The sequence below is a fragment of the Equus caballus genome, chromosome 5 (assembly GCF_041296265.1).
Source record: "Equus caballus isolate H_3958 breed thoroughbred chromosome 5, TB-T2T, whole genome shotgun sequence".
NCBI lineage: Eukaryota > Metazoa > Chordata > Mammalia > Perissodactyla > Equidae > Equus > Equus caballus.
In genome coordinates, this window is record NC_091688.1 from 102,249,252 (window position 1) to 102,266,781 (window position 17,530).

General features: G+C 44.4%; 1 protein-coding gene across 1 annotated transcript in view; it reads right to left on the minus strand.

The window, feature by feature from the left end:
• The window catches only part of PGM1 (phosphoglucomutase 1), a 58,713-nt gene extending 51,307 nt beyond the window's left edge, over nt 1–7,406 (minus strand). The window contains exon 1 of the mRNA XM_014740107.3: nt 6,813–7,406. Within this exon, the coding sequence (XP_014595593.1) occupies nt 6,813–7,058 (246 nt within the window). The 5' untranslated portion in view covers nt 7,059–7,406. The remainder of the gene's footprint in view (nt 1–6,812) is intronic.
• Nucleotides 7,407–17,530: the final 10,124 nt, after the last annotated feature.

The following is a 17,530-nucleotide window of genomic DNA, read 5'->3' on the forward strand; positions in this document are numbered from 1 at the left end:
CAGGTATTAGCCCTTTCAACTCACTCTCCAGCAACAGAGGTGTTTGTAAGCATACTGGAGTTCAACCCGGGATGGTATAAACTGGTATTTCCCAAAATCGTTCTTGCAAATTCACAGGACTTCATTTGTATACTAAAAGCTCTGAAAAGTCCTACCTAACACTGCCCTATCCAGTTTTCCCAAACTTTTAACCAGGATATTATACAATCCCCTGAACGACTTGCTTTGGGGTAAAATTATTTATGGAAAAGACCAACTGGATGAAATATCAGAAGACCAGAGTCCTGGTTCCAACTCCATCATTCACTAGCAGGTTGGACAAGTCAGCCCATCTTCTGTGCACCACCTGTCTGTCACATTTCATCTTTTCAGAAACGCTTTCAGGTACTCATGAAGACGACAAAGGAGAGAAAATGTTTCCACTATGAAAACATAATGTTCGAGGTGTCCGGCTTCATGATCAAATCTTTATTGGCATGACTTGATCGGCAGTCCCCACTGTGTTTATCCGGGGCTTGACTCACCTTTTCCATCGTACGCCTCAGGGACTCAGCTGCGTGGTGACTGGGAGAAGCGTTGGGAAGGGGGACCTCCAACAGCTGAAGTTACACACACACACACACACAGAGTTGATATCTGCATGCCCCACGGCTAAGGCACACTCTTTTTACCCTTCCCAAACAACTTTCGGGGCTGCCCCTTTGAGATCTGCCCCCTTTGAGGATGTCAGGTGAGAAACGTCCTCCGAATGCTCCCAGCTGAAGCCCTTGCTGAGCCTCGATTACTCAACACGCTCAGCAGCCATTTTTAAAAGGTGGTTCCCAACACTGAGCACAGCTCCACGGGCAACAGAACGACGGGGTAGGTCTGCGTGGACCTTGGGGGAATTTAGGGGAGGAAGTTCAAACTTTCCTGCCTAACTTTCTCAGAGGTGTAGCCCACACAAATCACTCTCCTGAAAGCTCTTCTACAGTCAGAAGGGGTCCTGAATACGCCACTGTGGCATCCAAATTATTCTGAGCTGAAGGCATTTGAGAACAGGCATTTCTCTGCACTCCTTTATCTGCCTGGAAGCAGAGCCTCCCCACCTGTCACAAAGCCGTTCCCCGGGAGAGGTCCTCAAACAGGGAGATGGACTCAGCACCAGAGCCGAGGCCTCATCGCTGAACTAGCCTGTCTCCCTCAGCCCTTCTCTGGGGCCTCGTTTATCTTCCCTAAGAGTCACTTCCTTCTCCATAAACGCCCTTCTCTCCCTCCCCTTCCCCTATTAAGATGGTATATAAACCCCAAATTCTAACTGGCTCTGAGTCTCACTTTTCGGTGAACTTCCACAAACATTGCAAATACATGAATAAACTCTATGTATACTGGGACCGTTTGTACAGCGAAAATGTGTCCCTTTGTTTATTTGGAACACAATTACACAATGTGAAACGATTCAAGTGTTTCAGCCCTTACATTTAACTCCTCCTCTGCTGGGAGTCTTATCACGAGACGCCCGCACGGCTCCCCCCTCCACTCCACTGGGGTCTCTGCTCATGGAGGTTTCTCAGAGGCTTTCTCGATCGCACACTGGACAGGGCAGCCCGCCCTCCCACACTCGCTCCCTTTACCATGCCCTACTTTCCTCGGAGCATTGATCTGACATCTCTCTCTCCCTGCCTAGGACCCTGCAGCCCCGGGACAGCAGCAGCTTTGTTCAGGGCACTGCTGTATTCTTGGGCCCAAAACTCGGCCTGGCACACAGCAGGCGCTGGATAGGTACATTTACTGACTTGATGAGTCACTCTTCCCTACTGAATCCTAATTACCCAAAGAAGCTTTACTGTGAAAAGGGAGAACGTTTTTCTTTTAGTCTTTACTGTTCCCTGGGCATTAGATTTGGGTCAGAAAGAGAGAGAAAAGAAAAAAAGATTTTTTAGCAAGAGTATTGTGACGCCAAGAAAGAGAAGCTCCCAAACAATTTGATCTGAATATTTTATACAGCAAAGATGGTTGAGCGGCTAAGTGCCCGGCTCTAAGCAGCAGCCCTGCCCGTTCCTCCACCTTACCTTTCTGCTGCCCCCCCTCCTGTTAGGCGGCCCCCTCTTCTGTTTGCATACTATCCACTCTTCAAGACACAATTCAAGTTCTGCCTCTTCTTTCTCCAATCCAGAACGTTCTCTCCCTTATCTGAACTGAGCACCTTCTCTAATTCTGTTCTTTGCATGTGTATTTCTTGTGTCTTATCTCCCCCAAAAGATTGCACACTCCTGGATGGAAAAGGACAATAGCTTATTCATCCTATTATTTAATGCCAATCAAAATCAGAAAGTGTAAACTGGGTAGAACCATCACTCATAAGCGCATCATAATTAAAGGACTTTTATTTTAATATGGGACTTATAGCATATTAAAAAGTGATCCAAAGATGCTTTCCTGCCAAGTCATCTCTCCCCCAAGGATATCAGGAAGGGTAGCAAGGTGCTCCACCTAACACCAAGTACCTCCGAGTTCCAAGCATTCCCCTCCTGCCCTGTATTCTTCCATTTCCTTCTCAGAACTACATCCAGAAACACCTCCCTTCGCCTGTGTTTGCAGTTGGACCTCATGGAAGTTCAGAAAAGACTGACCCATCCCAAGCGGGAGATAGTGGAGTCCCCCCACTGAAGCCCCACTGTGTGGTCTGAGAACTTGAGACCCTCAACCTCACGTCATGGATTTGACGCCCATGTTGGTGGGAGCAGCACCTGACACTGAAAGGGGGTCATCTGTTCAGTGCAGGGGTTCTGAACTCGGACCCTTAGACGCCCCCACCCCGAAGAGGTCCATAGGTAGAGTTCAATGGGGTCCATGAATTTGAATGGCAAAACAAACACAAATCTTTATTTTCACTAACCTCTAAATGAAATTTAGCATTTCCTTCAATTATGAATGTTGGCAACAAACCACAGAATCATTATTATTATTGTTACCACTTCTAGGGGGATTGGGCATATGTACGTGGAAAAGCATTGTAATTAGTCTTTGGGTGTTGAACATGATGTAATCTACATGAAACTGAAATATAAGGATGTACACTTAAATTTATATAATGTTATAAACCAAGGTTACCACAATAAAAAAAAAGCAACTATCTTGCTATATCACAAATTTGGTTAATATTTTGATAACTGTATTTCAATATAATTTTTATTTCCTTTGTAATCCTTTGTATTTTGTTTTACTTATTTAAAAATAAAATTATTCTGAGAGGAGGTCCACAGGTTTAACAAAGGAACCAATGACACAAGAACCCCCGTGAACTGATGAAAGAAAACCTGCTTATTCACAGGTTCCCATGAAGGCATTTATCTTTGCTGAAGATAACCTATCTTTCAAAATATCCAAACATTCATTTCCTTGTGAGTCTGAACTCTCTCCAATTCCTAAATTGGTCATTTGCAGATCCTTGGGCCCCAAGACTGATTTTTAGAGACCAGGAGTGGTTTGAATCAAGCAGTGTGCACCGGGCGTCTCCTAGACTTTCCAGTAACTGGCCAATAAATCCGTTTTTCACTTGGGCTAATGGGAGTTAGGTTTCTGCCACTTACCCAACTGGGTTTAGACTAACAGGGAATCCCTCTGTACTGGTTAGGGCCATTGAGAGTCAGAGGAAGGCGGGAGACAATGCTGATGCCTTTGGGGTGGGGGGGGGCAGGTGCTAACATCTTCATCCATCCGGTTGGCTGTGATTAACTTGGTGTCCCCACATCAGCAGAACACTGATAACATAAAGCCGGGCCCCAGGCCCACCCTGAGGTTTCCCCACAAGTGTCACTCAAACAGCTTCCAGGTGACAAGGGGGTTGCAGGCAATTTTAAATGTTTCACTGAATCCTCACAAGAGCCTCTCTGGGTACATATTATCATTTCCAACTTTTACACACAAGGGGGGAAAGGATCAGAAATTAAGCAGCTTGCTCAAGCAGACCATCCCAACTCTGACTCACTCTTTCTGCCTAGAGTTTCTCCCCCAACGAGCCCACCTTAGGGCTCCAACTCCTTCCTTCCACCCCAGTCCAGCTACCACCCCTCGGTGAAGCCCCCCTCCCTCACCTTCCCCGCCCAAGCACAGCCCGCAGGCTCTCGCCCCTTCCCTACCTGGCCCAGACCTCCACCCCAACACCTCACACACCGCCAGCCGGTTCTGTCTACCTCCCCTTCTAGACTATGGATTTCCCAAGGGCAGCAAGACTGCGGATCCAAGAACTTAGCACAATGTCCAACACGAAGTAAGCACAGAATAAATGTTTGATGAGGATCAATTTATTGGTCACCAACTCTACACAGGCTTTATGTGCTGAGATACACAATTTAAAGTGGATCCGTCACATGCACAATTCACAGTTCAGGGCAACGGAACAAGGATGCACTGAATGCTACATTGTCCTAGGGAGGCAGATACAGATAAACCACAAACCTGTCATAAAGAAGCTTACTGTCCAGTGGGGGAGTGTCCCGTGTCAACGGATCCTTTCTCTGGGGTTTGGTTCACCTATTCTAGAATTATCTGTAGAAAGAAGCACTTGGCAAGGGGAGGAGGGCGGCAGAGCGCGGTTGCTGGGGAAGCTTTCTGAAGACGCTATCTGTACTGAATCACACCAGAAGAGGAGTGGCATATTCAATTCCCCGGCGCGGAGAGAGAGAAAAGGAGAAAACCAGAGAACAGCGAGCTGAGGACAGAAACCTAAGGAAAGCCAGGGTGTGGGGAGGACAAGCAGCCCATGGAGAACTCTCCAAAAGTGGGAGTAGAATCAGGAGACAGTGAGGAAGGCACGGGAACGAGAGCTTTACAGGAGTGCAAGATCAGCAGCGCCCAATGCAACAGGAAGGGCAAGGAAGACATGGCCTAAAGCGTCCCGTGGAGTTAGCAACCCGACAGTCAGCAGCAGCCTTTGTCAGAGCAGAGCCAGTGGAGCGGTGGAGAAGGCAGGAGCCAGACGGCAGTGAGGGGAGAGTGGACGGGCGTGAGGCATCAATGATGGTGAAGGCAGACAACTTTTATAAAGATGGGCTAAAAGGAGGGAAAGCAATCGGGCAGTAGCTAAAGAGGATGAGGTTTTAAGAACATATTTTCTTAGTCTTAACTAATTTTTTCCTTCCCACTGCACACTACTCCCAACGGACAATATTCCATTTGGACTCCTAATAGTCCTACTATGCTGTAAGCTCCTTAAGGAGGAGTGTTGTGTCTGAATCACCTTTTAATTCCACACATTTCTCTGTACATGGTACAGGCTCACTGTCGAATGAATGAACGAATGAAATGCAAATTCAACACAGGTGCTAACAGGGAAATGAAGGCCTCTGCTGGGATACAGCTATTGTTAGCTCTTCTTTCCAGGGGATTTGTGGTTGTCTGAAAACTCAGGAGCGTGGAGACAACAAATCCAGACAATCTTCTCTCACTGATGCCTCTCACAAATGTTTAACCCGGGGCGGCAGATGCAGACTGGGCCCGCTTTAGATTTTAGAGAATACTGGAAAATACACGTTTAGATTTAAGGTCCCCTCGTTCCCAGAAGCTGTCCAAGTTCTTGCAATTGGCAGGTCTGTCCTGGATTCTCAGTGCTGCCACTGCAGTTCCCGTAAATTCTTTCACCTGCCTATGCTTCAGTTTTCTCGTTGGCATCTTGAAGCCGCCCGCCTGTAATAGCGCCTACCTCACAGGGCCACGGAGGACGGACAGACAGGCAAGGGACCGGGCAAAATGGCCCTCAATACCCTAATCAAGAAAGAGACGGTACTACCAATGAATAACAATATTCTTAAAGGGAGTCAGTCCCCAGAAGAGCTGGGTGTAAGTCAAATCTTATTTTAAATATAGAAAGAAAACTTGGGGTGTTTTTGAAAAACTTGCTAGAAAATGTTTTACAGAAGTGAGTGAACAAACAGCCCCGACTTAGCTGTTTTATAAATCCACATTGCTATGTACCAGCTTTGCTGAACGCCCCCCCCCCCCCCCACGCGGAGCGGGGTCAGTGACGGCTCCCCGGCCGGCCGGAACCGCGGCGTTGCGCTAATTTCCTGGCCTGCGGCGGCCGCTTGCATCAGGGCGCCCACGGGCACGCAGCCCGGCTCTCAGAATTCAGCGCCAGGCCCGCGTGGAACGCGTCCAGAAGCACCGCCGAGCAAAGACCAGCCTTCCCAAAAGCTGCGCCCCCGGCCACCAGGCCGCGCCAGGGCAGGGGCTCCGGCCCAGCGCAAACTGGCGGGGGGAGCGAGGCTGAGCCGCCGCCTGACCCCCTGCAGGCCGCCCCCCCCAGAGGTCTGACCCCCCGCGGCCCTGCCCGCCCTGTGGTCGGCTCGGAGCCAGCGGGAGCGCCGGGCCCAGACGAGAACAGCAGGCAGCCGGGCGGGAGGCGCGGGGTTCCAGCGCGGCGGCGGCTGCGCTCTGCACCGTAACCGTATCTCCCGCGGCCGGAAAGGTTAACGTAAATGTCAGAGGCCTCGGAAGGGGGGACAGGAGGAGGGCAGGGAGGCGAAGAAGCGGGTGGAGCAGGAGGAGGAGAGAGAGGGAGGGGCAAGAGCGGAGGGTCGGGCCTTCCAAGGTCAGGCCCAGCTCGGCTGCCGGCGCCTCGCCGCGCCCGGGGGTCAGGAGCGCAGCCCTGCGGGGCCAGGCAGCGACCCGCCCGCGCACGGCGACCCCGCGGGACCTCCGGGCGGGCGTCCGGGCCGGGCCTCCTTGGGCGGCGCGGGCGCCGGGGAGCGGGGCGGGGACTGGCTGGGGAGCGGGGGCGCGCAGGGGGCGCGCGCGGCCCGGGCGCAGCGGCTCGGCCCGCGCGTGCTTACCCCGTTGGCGGCGGCGATGCGCACGATGAGCTGGATGGCCTCCTTCATGTAGAAGCGGCCGTCCCCGCCCACCACCAGCGTGGCCTCCTGCCGCTGCGCCGGCTCCACCGTGGAGAGAATACTCTGGATGAAGTTCTCCGCGTAGTGCGCGCTGCTCTGAAACACCTTCACGCGCTTCCGCAGCCCGCTCGTGCCCGGCTTCTGGTCCGGGTACGCCTGGGTCTTAACGGTCACGATCTTCACCATGGTGGCGACGCTTCCTGGGCCGGGGCGGACTCTGCTCGCCGGGGGCGGCCGGGGCTGTGGCTGCAGCGGCTCCGGGCGGGGGCAATGCCGGCTCTCCGGCCGCGCTCGGGCCTCCTCCTTAAAGGGACGGGGACAGGCCAGCCCACCTCCGGGCAGGTCCGGAGGGAGGGAACAGGCGCGCGCCCACCTCCAGGCCTGCTGTGAAGTGGGTGGAGCCTCGGTGATTCACCTCCCCCTGTTAGCCAATCCAGTATGAAGTGAAATCCGCCGCTCCTCCCCAAATGGAAGGGCAGAGCTGCGGGTGGGACCCGGTCGTGGGGCAGGGATTCGAGGCAGGGGGGGAAAAACACAGGGTATATCGACTTCCTGTAAATGCCTTTCTGGAAACCTGAGGAGTAGAAGTGCCAGCCTTAGCTCGATTTTCTGACTCCTTATTCTTTCTGTTCTCGCCAAAGGTTAGCATATTTGTGTTAGAAGAAAGGAGTCAACTTCAAAGGTCTGAGTCGACCTGCGTCTTTCCACGTGTTTACTGATGGACCACACACCGCTTCCGTTGGCTAGGGTGGGAATACCAATAGCTAAGGTTTACTGAATATGTTTCTAATCCTTGCTAAAGCACAGGTTTAGTTTTCCCTGTTTTATGCTTACAAAACTGAGATTCAAAAAATAAAATGGCTTGTCAAGGCCGCAGAGATAAGTACAGGCAGGAGGCCAGCTTAGGTGGGGGTGGCTCCAAAAGGAGGGCTCTTACCATGATTGACCTGCCATGTCATCAGGTTTGACAACTAGGGGATAGACAGGGAAGGCTTGATAGATGGAGGTACTGAGTACTGAGTACCTTACTGAGTAAAGCAAGGCTGAATATGGTTACGTCAAAATAAACCAGGTACTCATGGAATAGAAATTTGGTGAGAGATCAAGGACTGAGGTGGCCAGAAGGGTTGGTGGAGAATACAGAGTGGAGGAAAGGGACTCAGTTATTAAGTAGGAATCTTGAGTCTTTCCTTTTGGTTTAGCATCTCCCTCGGTTTGGTGAGAGTGTTGTCTCTTCTGCTCCAGAAACGTGTCATTTTGGTGAAGTGGCAAAAAGCCACTGCTTTCTCCCCTACTTACAAGATGTGTGACCTGGGGAAAGTTAGTTAATGTCTATGGGCATCTATTTCTTTGCTACAAAATGGACATAAAACCCATCTTAGAGAATTCCTGCACGAATTAATAGGGTTTTGTATGTCAGTATGTCTCAGGCACAGATACACAGTAGAATTGCCTGAGACACTTTCTGAAATACCCGTGTTCCAGTCCAGACACATTCCATGACAATCAGCTGATGTAAGGAAATCCCCCAGCATGGAGCCTGACACCTAGAGGCCCTCCAAAAATGTTAGCTCCCCTGCCCCAATTCCCACACCAGAGCTTATCATTAACCTGTGAGTTTGATTCTGTTCATGCCCCTCTAATAGTTAATTGGTACGTCTTGACCAAGGAGGGAGGCTGACAGACGCACGGGACCGCTGACTCTCAGAAATCAAATGCTGATGTACGTGTCGACATAGGTGTTATGTAGACAAAGGACAAGTGTTGAGATAGTCACTGTAGATGAGTTTCAGGGGCAAATGACATGCAAACCGAATCCTGGACTGCTGGTGAAGATTTCTAATATTTACACACAAGTTCACAAAGCTTACAGAGTAGTATCATCTTGTGAATTAAGTAGTATAATCAACCCCATTTTATAGACTAGAGATTGAGGATAGAATGGTGAATGTAAACCGAGGTTACCTAACACCACAAAATGAAAGTGTGGCATGGACTCACGGCGTCCTAGGGAGACCCACCTCACAGAGTCGTATGGCTTACCTTAGATACTGCATGTGGAGCTCCCAGCAGAGCATGAAGCACTCAGGAAGTGTAGCTCACTGTTACATGACTTGGAGGCCAGCCAAGTCACATCCCACGCTCTATGTTCTTCACTGTCTTTGGAACTAGGATGGGGCTTTTCACTGAAGTGGAATTGTTCTGTATTCTCACCTTAGAACTTGTAACAATTAGCTGTAACTACATAACAAAGCGCTCTAAAACGTAGTGGCTTAGCACAATGGCCATGTATGACTATTGCTCGGGGTTTTATGAGTTACCTGGGCGGTTCTGCTGGTCTGGGCTGGGCTCTGCTGCAGGTGGTCCCCACATCGCTGCCTCCGGGGAGCCTTGCCTTTACCTGATCCCCTTGTATTACTTTTCCTGCTGTGTGACGGATTACCACAGACTCAGCAATTTAGAACAACGCCCATTTGTTATCACTGTTCTCTAGGTCAGAAGTCCGGGTGGGTTTGGCTGGGTTGAAGGCTCCGGGTGTATACATAACAAGGCTGATGTTGAGTTGTCGGCTAGGCTGGGCTCTTACATGGAAGCTCTGGGAAGAATCTGCTTCCCATTCATTCAGGTTATTGGCAGGGCCCATTTCCTTGCAGTTGTGAGTCTGAGGCCCTCGTTTCCTTGGGGGGGTCCACTTTCTGCTCCTAGAGTCCACCTACACTGAGTGCTTCTCATGACTCTCTTCTGCCATCAGCCAGAGAAAAGTCTTGCTGTTTAAGGGCTTGTGTGTTTAGACTAGACATACCTGGCCACGTGATGGAGCAATCGTGGGAGTGCGATCTCACCATATTCGCAGGTTCTACCTGCGCTCAAAACTGACTTGCAGGGATTTCCAAATTGTAGTGGGGAGAAAAGCAGCAAAATGATTTCTGCTCCCTCAGGGGCAGCACTGAAGCAGGAAGAGAAGCCATTGGACCTGAAGAGCCGATCCAAACAGAAATGAGAGTTGTTAGCAGTGCGGGCCGAGGACCAGGAGTGACAGGAAGATCGTGTGCCTCCATGGGCATTTGGTATCAGAGCTCGGAGAGCCTTCTTCCCCACTACTTTGCACGACAAGAGCTAACTACGTAATGATGGCCCCAGATGGGCTGTCTCAGTCAAAGGGAATAGAAATCAAGATAGATTTATGAAAACAAATATGATTTCTTGAACTCTTAACTCTGTGGACTGAGATGTGTATCTGCTCACAGGAATCTAAGTCTCTGCCACCCGAGCAGAACGGAGTTTTGAACGGAGTTTTGAAAACATTTTTATGGAAAAAGTAAGTTGTCTTTCTTGCACAGTTACATTGTGGCAGGATGTGTACCCCTTTCATCTGTCTTCTGATTCATTGTTTTCATGTCCATACAGTATATCAACTTTCATTAATTAATCCTAATAAAAATCCAAAATGCAGTCAAAGATTTATCAGAAGATATTCTAACTCAGAATTACTTATAATATGTGCTTAAGTAAATAATATAAATAAAAGAAACAAAATTGTATATATAGTATTATCCCACTTGAGTGTTTTATTGGAGAAACACAACACACATGCAGAGGACTAGAAGGAAAAATATTAAGATATATAACAACGGTTACCTGTGGGTTGTGAGATAGGGTAAGGTTTGTTTTCTTCTTCACGCTTTATCTCGATTTTTCATGTTTTCCATAGGGAATTGGTATTGGTTTTATAATAGTAAAAATACATTATTTTTTTCCCTTTTTAGTACCTCTTTTAAGTGGTAATTCTCATGTTATTTCATTAATAAGTTATCCTTTATCCTTTAGATGGTATTCATTCATTCATGTATTGATTCATTCACTCTCCAGTTTTTTTGAATTGAAGTATAATTGACTTACAATATCCTATTAGTTTCAGGTGTAACCACAAATATGTTTTGAACTTCCACTCTTTAAAAGGTGTTAGGTGAACAAGTCAGAATGGTCCTTCATCTCACAGAGCTTGCAAGTGTTAGGGGAGGCAGATACTGAATAACAAATCATAATGGGGGTAAGCGCTACAAAGAAGTGTGGGTGCTGTAAGATGTCACTGGGAGGATCTAGCGTGGGATGGAGTCAGGGAAAATATCCTGCAGGAAGTGATGTCTAAGCTGAGGACTGGGACCAAGAGTGGTAGCTGGCCAGGTGAAGGGAGGAGAACATTTCATTCCAGGAGAGGAAACAGGGGAAGGTTTGAAGGAAGAAGGAAATTGTGTCATCAAGGATTTAAAAGGCAGCCAGTGTAACTGGAGCATACAAAGTGAGGGGTAGAGTGGAGGGCCTGATTATGTCAGGCCTTCTAGATGGTGTCAACCATTGGGATCTTTATCATAACAGCCTTGAGCTAACAAAAGGGTTTTTTTTTATTCTGGTAAAATATACATAACATAAAAATTACCACTGTAACCGTTTCTAAGTGTACGTCCAGTGGCCTTAAGTACATGCATATTGTTGTGTGACCTTTACCACCACCCATCTCCAGAACTTGTTCACCATCCCCAACCGAAACTCTGTCCCCATTAAATATGAACACCCCATTCCTCCTCCCTCAGCCCTTGGAAACCACTATTCCACTTTCTGCCTCTATGAAGTTGGCTTTTCTATTCTCATATAAGTGGAATCATACAATATTTGTCCTTTTGCATCAGGTTTATTTCACTTAGCATAATGTCTTCGAGGTTCATTTCTGTTGTAGCATGCCAAAATGGTTTTAAGCAGAGGAACACTGTGATCATAATAGCATGTTTAAGAAATTACTCTGACTGCTGTGTGAATGAATTAAAGGAAAAAATGTGGATGAAGTGAAAGCTGATAGGCAGATGGAAAACTCGTACATTGTACTAGGTTAAAGTCAATGGACATGGGAAGAAGTGAACAGATCCAAGATATTTTTGGAAAGTAGAGTTAACAGGACTTGCTGTAGATTCTATGTATAGGGTGAGTGAAAAGGAGTGGTGTCTCCTAGAAGTCTGGGACTGGGACTATGATAAGATGTGTGGGGTTGGGGGTAGTACAGTATGATCATAAATTCTATTCTGGACATGTAAAGTTTGGGGTGCCTGTCATGCATCCAAGAGGAGGTACAGAATAAGGTGTTAGAGCTTAGAAAAGAGACCTGGCCAAGTGATAAGAATTTAAAATCTATTAGCATATAGATAGCATTTGAAAACATGAGAGTGAATGAGATCACCGAGGGAGAGGATGTACAGAACAGAAGAGTCGACACCACGCTCTGAGGAACGCCAACATTTAAAGGCCGTGAACTGCAGTGCGAAAAAGTTAGGCTTTTCTACATTTGAAAGAGAATTTCTTTAGGAACATAGACCTAGCAGGAAGCAGATTTATATGTGTTCTTCTGTATGCCTTCCAGCCTTTCATAAACCTGAACTCAAATCTATGAGTTTACATTCAGAGGCAAGCAAGATCTACTTCTTAAGAGAGTTATTTATATGCCATTTAGGAGCCTTCCTACAAGCCAAATTATCCCGAATTTTGTTATGTGTGATCTGGGTCAAGGAACAAGCAGGTGGCAAATCTATGAAAGGCTTGAATGATTTCTTTGTCTACACATAAATGTGTATAAATGGGAGATGGGTTAAATCCTGGCAGATGCATGTACAATGCTTGATCAAATCCCATTTCCAAATACAGTGGACGGCTTTACCCTCACCCTTCACAAATCATCATTTGCATTCCAACCTTAATGATTTAAAGAAATGTGTTTACCACAAGACATCAATCTTTGAGGGCTGCAACAAATAACAAATGGTATGCATATGGAATTTATAATGACATGCATGGAATTGATAATGGAAACTCTGGATGGTGAAGTGGGTGATCTGGTGGCATTCGCCACTTAACATTTATTGGTTACATGGCTCATATAGAAACTAAGGATCAAAATAAAAAATACTGAAAAGTAATTCAGTAACAACATGTAGGCAAAGTCTGAGAAAGCACTTATATTGTTAAAAATGAAACAAAGCACAACTCTATATTTGTGTATGCCCAGCTTCCTGTCTGGTGGTGTCAAGCGATGGTGGAATAGTCTGTATTGAGGGATTTGGGGATTGACTGCAGTTTAGACCTAGAATGGTCATAGAAATCTGTCCCACCCAAGAGTTCTCCTAGGCCTGAAAGGCAGTCTCTCGATTAAGAGAATTCTGCCTGAATAGGTAAGTTATAGATAATCTCCCACAAGAATTCACAATTATTTGCAGCTGGCAAATAATTAATGATTCCATATGAACCCATACAAATTGATGCTGAACAATACTGTGGATGTCATTTGGTTCATTTGTTAAATCTAAATCCTGGCTGCAGATTTAGTTCGTTATATTAAATTTTGATCTATTTGTAATTTGCTGAAATGACCAGTTCCAACACATGAAAGCAATATGAAACCATTTAATGTCTGTTCTATTTGTATGCATAAGTTATTCAGGTGCTTAAAAGTTTTATTTGAATAAAAGTTAATGGACATCTGAAGTCATGATTCTGAAATTAAGTTTGTTCCTGTGCCAAAATAATAATAGTTTCTGAACTCATGTTTCAGTGTCAAATGGCTATTCGTGAAACTATATGTGAAAAAGATTGATATATGATAAATTGGGCTTTTTCCTTAGAATTCACTTTTGGAATCTACTGTAATGGATATCAGTCTGAATTAATTTATATGAATATTTGATATGAAAATATTAATATTTTAAATGGCAAAAAGATAAGATTTTTTAAAATACCGATTACAAAGGACATTTTTAAAGAGATAATGAATGTCTTCTGTTATCCTATTTCATCAATGTTCTTGATTAAGGAGTCAAGATGCTGTGGTAGGCTAAATACTGGCCCCCCAAATGATATCCATGACCTAACCCTGCAACCCATGAATGTTACATGGCAAAAAAGGCCTTTGCAGATATAATTAAATTAAGGATCTTGAGATGGGGAGATTACTCTGGATTATTCAGGTGAGCTCTAAATGCAATCCTAGGTGTCCTTATTAGAGGGAAGCAGAGGGAGATTTGGCTACAGAGGAGAAGACCATGTGACCATAGAGGCAGAGACTTGAGCCACAAACCAAGGGATGCTGGCAGCCACCAAAAGCTGGAGGAGGTGAGAAATGCATTCTCCTCTAGAACCTCTGCAGAGAGCACACCCCTGATGACACCTTGATTTCGGCTCAGTGATATTGATTTTGGACTTCTGGCCTCCAGAACTATGGGAAAATAAATTTATGTTGTGTTAAGCCCCAAGGTTTGTGGTAATTTGTTACAGCAGTCAAAGGAAACTAATACAGATGTTTTAATTTTATGGAGGAGGTATTAGCCAGGAAACTCAATGCCTGATTCTCTAGAGGCCTGAAGTGTGACATCAGGAGGTCAGCAAGAAACAGAATAAGAAGGCTCTCCTAAGGTGCTACCAATGAATAAGCAACAGAGGAAAGCATATCAGGTATAGCATGAGGAAAAAAAGGAATCGAGAAAATCAGGGAGGTAATTATTCCAAATTATTATTTTGCTTAAATTATCTGATTAAATTGAGTTAAATTTTTTTCTGAAATTGTCTAGGAAACAGAGTTCTCTGCTTCATCCACTATGCAGAATTAGATGTAACATACTGTGAGTGCTCTCTACACCACCTTGAGATTCTGAATACTCCCCATCAAAACTAGCTTACACTAGTGTTAGCAATTTTTCCTCGTGAGTGAATTGTTGTGTTTCCTTCCCTTGACATTACTGACTCTTGTAGCTCCTGTTATATATTTTCCTTAATTCTGAAGCTATCTTTGAAATAATTTATATTCATTGCCCTCACTTACTCTCCTTTCATCCATCCATCCCTCCATTCAAACCATCTATGAAATACTAAACACGTAGTACAAGATACTTAGGCCCAGATTAGTCACATAAGATAAGATCCCCAGGGGCTGGCCCCGTGGCCGAGTGGTTAAGTTCGCGCGCTCCGCTGCAGGCGGCCCAGTGTTTCGTTGGTTCGAATCCTGGGCGCGGACATGGCACTGCTCGTCAAACCACGCTGAGGCAGCATCCCACATGCCACAACTAGAAGGACCCACAACGAAGAATATACAACTATGTACTGGGGGGCTTTGGGGAGAAAAAGGAAGAAATAAAAAAATCTTTAAAAAAAAAAATAAAAATAAAAAAGATAAGATCCCTGTACTCAAGGAATTTAAAGTAGGAGAGTCCAGACATGTATACAAATTAATAAAATATAAGAAACATAGTAGAAGCCACGAAAAGGTATTGATTTTTAAAGCTACTATAAGAATAAAAATGTTTCAAATCAATAATCTAAGCTTCTACCTTAACAAACTAGAAAAAGAGCAAATAAGCCCAAAGCAAATAGAAAAGAGGAAATAATAAAAATAAGAGCAGAAATAAATGAAATTAAAAACATAAAAATAGAGAAAAATCAATGAAATTAAAAGTTAGTCTTTGGAAAAGATCAATAAAATTGATAAACTTCCAGGAAGACTGGCAAAGAAAAAAGAGAAAATACATTTTACAAATATCAGGAATGAAAAAGGAGCTATCACTACAGACCCTATAAACAATTTTTAAAAACTCTATACACATAAATTTGACAACTTAGATTAAATGGACCAATTCCTCAAAAAACCACAAACCACCCCCCGCCCCGCTGCGATGAAATAGATAAACTGAACAGTCCTATAACTGTTAAAGAAATTGAATTAGTACTTGAAAACCTCCAAAAAATCTCTACACTCAAAGAGTTTCAATGGCAAATTCAAATAAACATTTAAGAAAAAATAACAGAATCTCTTCCAGAAAACAAGAGGAGAGAACATTCTTGACTTCTTTTATGAGGCCAGCATGGCCCTGATACTCAAACCAGACAAAGACATTACAAATCAAGTAAACTACAGACCAGTATCCCTCATATTCATAGTCACAAAAATGCTCAACAACATACCAGCCAATTGAATTCACAATATAAAAAGAATAGCATATCACAACCAAGTAGAGTTTACCCTGAGAATGAAAGGCTGGTTTCAATACTTGAAAATCAATCAGTGTAATCCACCATATTAACAGTCTAAAGAAGAAAAATCATGATATTGCTGAAAAAATATTTGACAGAATTCAGCATCCATTCCTGACAAAAACTCTCAGCAGTCTAGGCATAGAAGGGAACTTCCTCAATCTAATAAAGGGCATCTACAAAAACACCTTCAGCTAACATCATATTAATGGTGAAGGACTGAATGCTTTCCTCCCTAAGACTGGGAGCAAGGCAAAGAGATCCACTTCACCATTCTTATTCCACGTCATTATGGAAGCCTTTGCCAGTGTAATAAGGCAAGAAAAAAGAAAAGCCATACAAATTGGAAAGAAAGAAATGAAACTGTCCCTTTTCGCAGATGACATGTTTTTCCATGTAGAGAATCCCAAGGAATCTACAAAAAAACCCTCCTAGACTGAATAAATGGGTCTAGCAAGAGTCTCAGGATATAAGACCAACATACAAAAGTCAATCATGCTTTTATATATTAGCAATTTACAACTAAAAACTGAAATTTAAAAACAATATTATTTACAATAGCTCATAAAAATAAAATATGTAGATATAAATCTAATAAAGGATGTACTGGATTTGTATGCTGAAAACTATAAAATGCTGATGAAAGAAATTTTTTTAAAAAAACCTAAATGAGTGGAGAGGTATACCATGTTCATGGATTGGAAGCATTGCCATAACAAACATGTCAATTCCCCACAAATGATCAATATATTTAACACAACATCAATCAAAATCCCAGCAAGATTTTTGGTGGATATAAACAAGCTAGTTCTGAAATTAACTTGGAAAGGGAAAGAAACTAGAATAGCTAAGGTGACTTTGAAAAAGAACAATAAAATTGAAAGAATCCTGATTACAAGACTTACTATAAATGAAACTACAGTAACGAAGACAGTGTAGTATTGGTGAGGGAAAAACACATAGATCAATGGAAGAGGCTAGAGAGTCCAGAAACAGACCCACACAAATGCATGGGTCTATACGGTCATTTGACTTTCAGCAAAGGAACAAGAGCTATTTAATGGAGAAAGGATAATCTTTTCAGCAAATGGTGCTGGGATAATTGACACCTATATGAAGAAAAAAATGACCCTCAACCTAAACCTCATAACTCATACAAAAATTAACTCAAAATAGGTCATAGATGTAAATGTGCAAAGTAACCCTATAAAACTTTTAGAAGGGAATAGGAGGAAATCTTTGTGACCTAGGGTTAGGCAACAATGTCTTTTACTTGACATTGAATGCACAACACATTAAAGGAAAAATTGATAAATTGGACTTCATCAAAATTAAAAACTTTTCTCTCCATATGATATAGTTAAGAGAATGAAAAGACAAGCTACAGACTAGGAGAAAATATTTGCAAATCACATCTCCAACAAGAAATGTATCCAGAATTTATATAGAAGCCTCAAAACTCAACAGTAAGGGAAAAAACAACACAATTTAAAATGGGCAAAAGACTTGAAGAGATATCTCACTGAAGAGGATATTCACAGATGGTAAAGAAGCACATGAAAATTTGCTCAACACCATTAGCCACTAGGGAAATG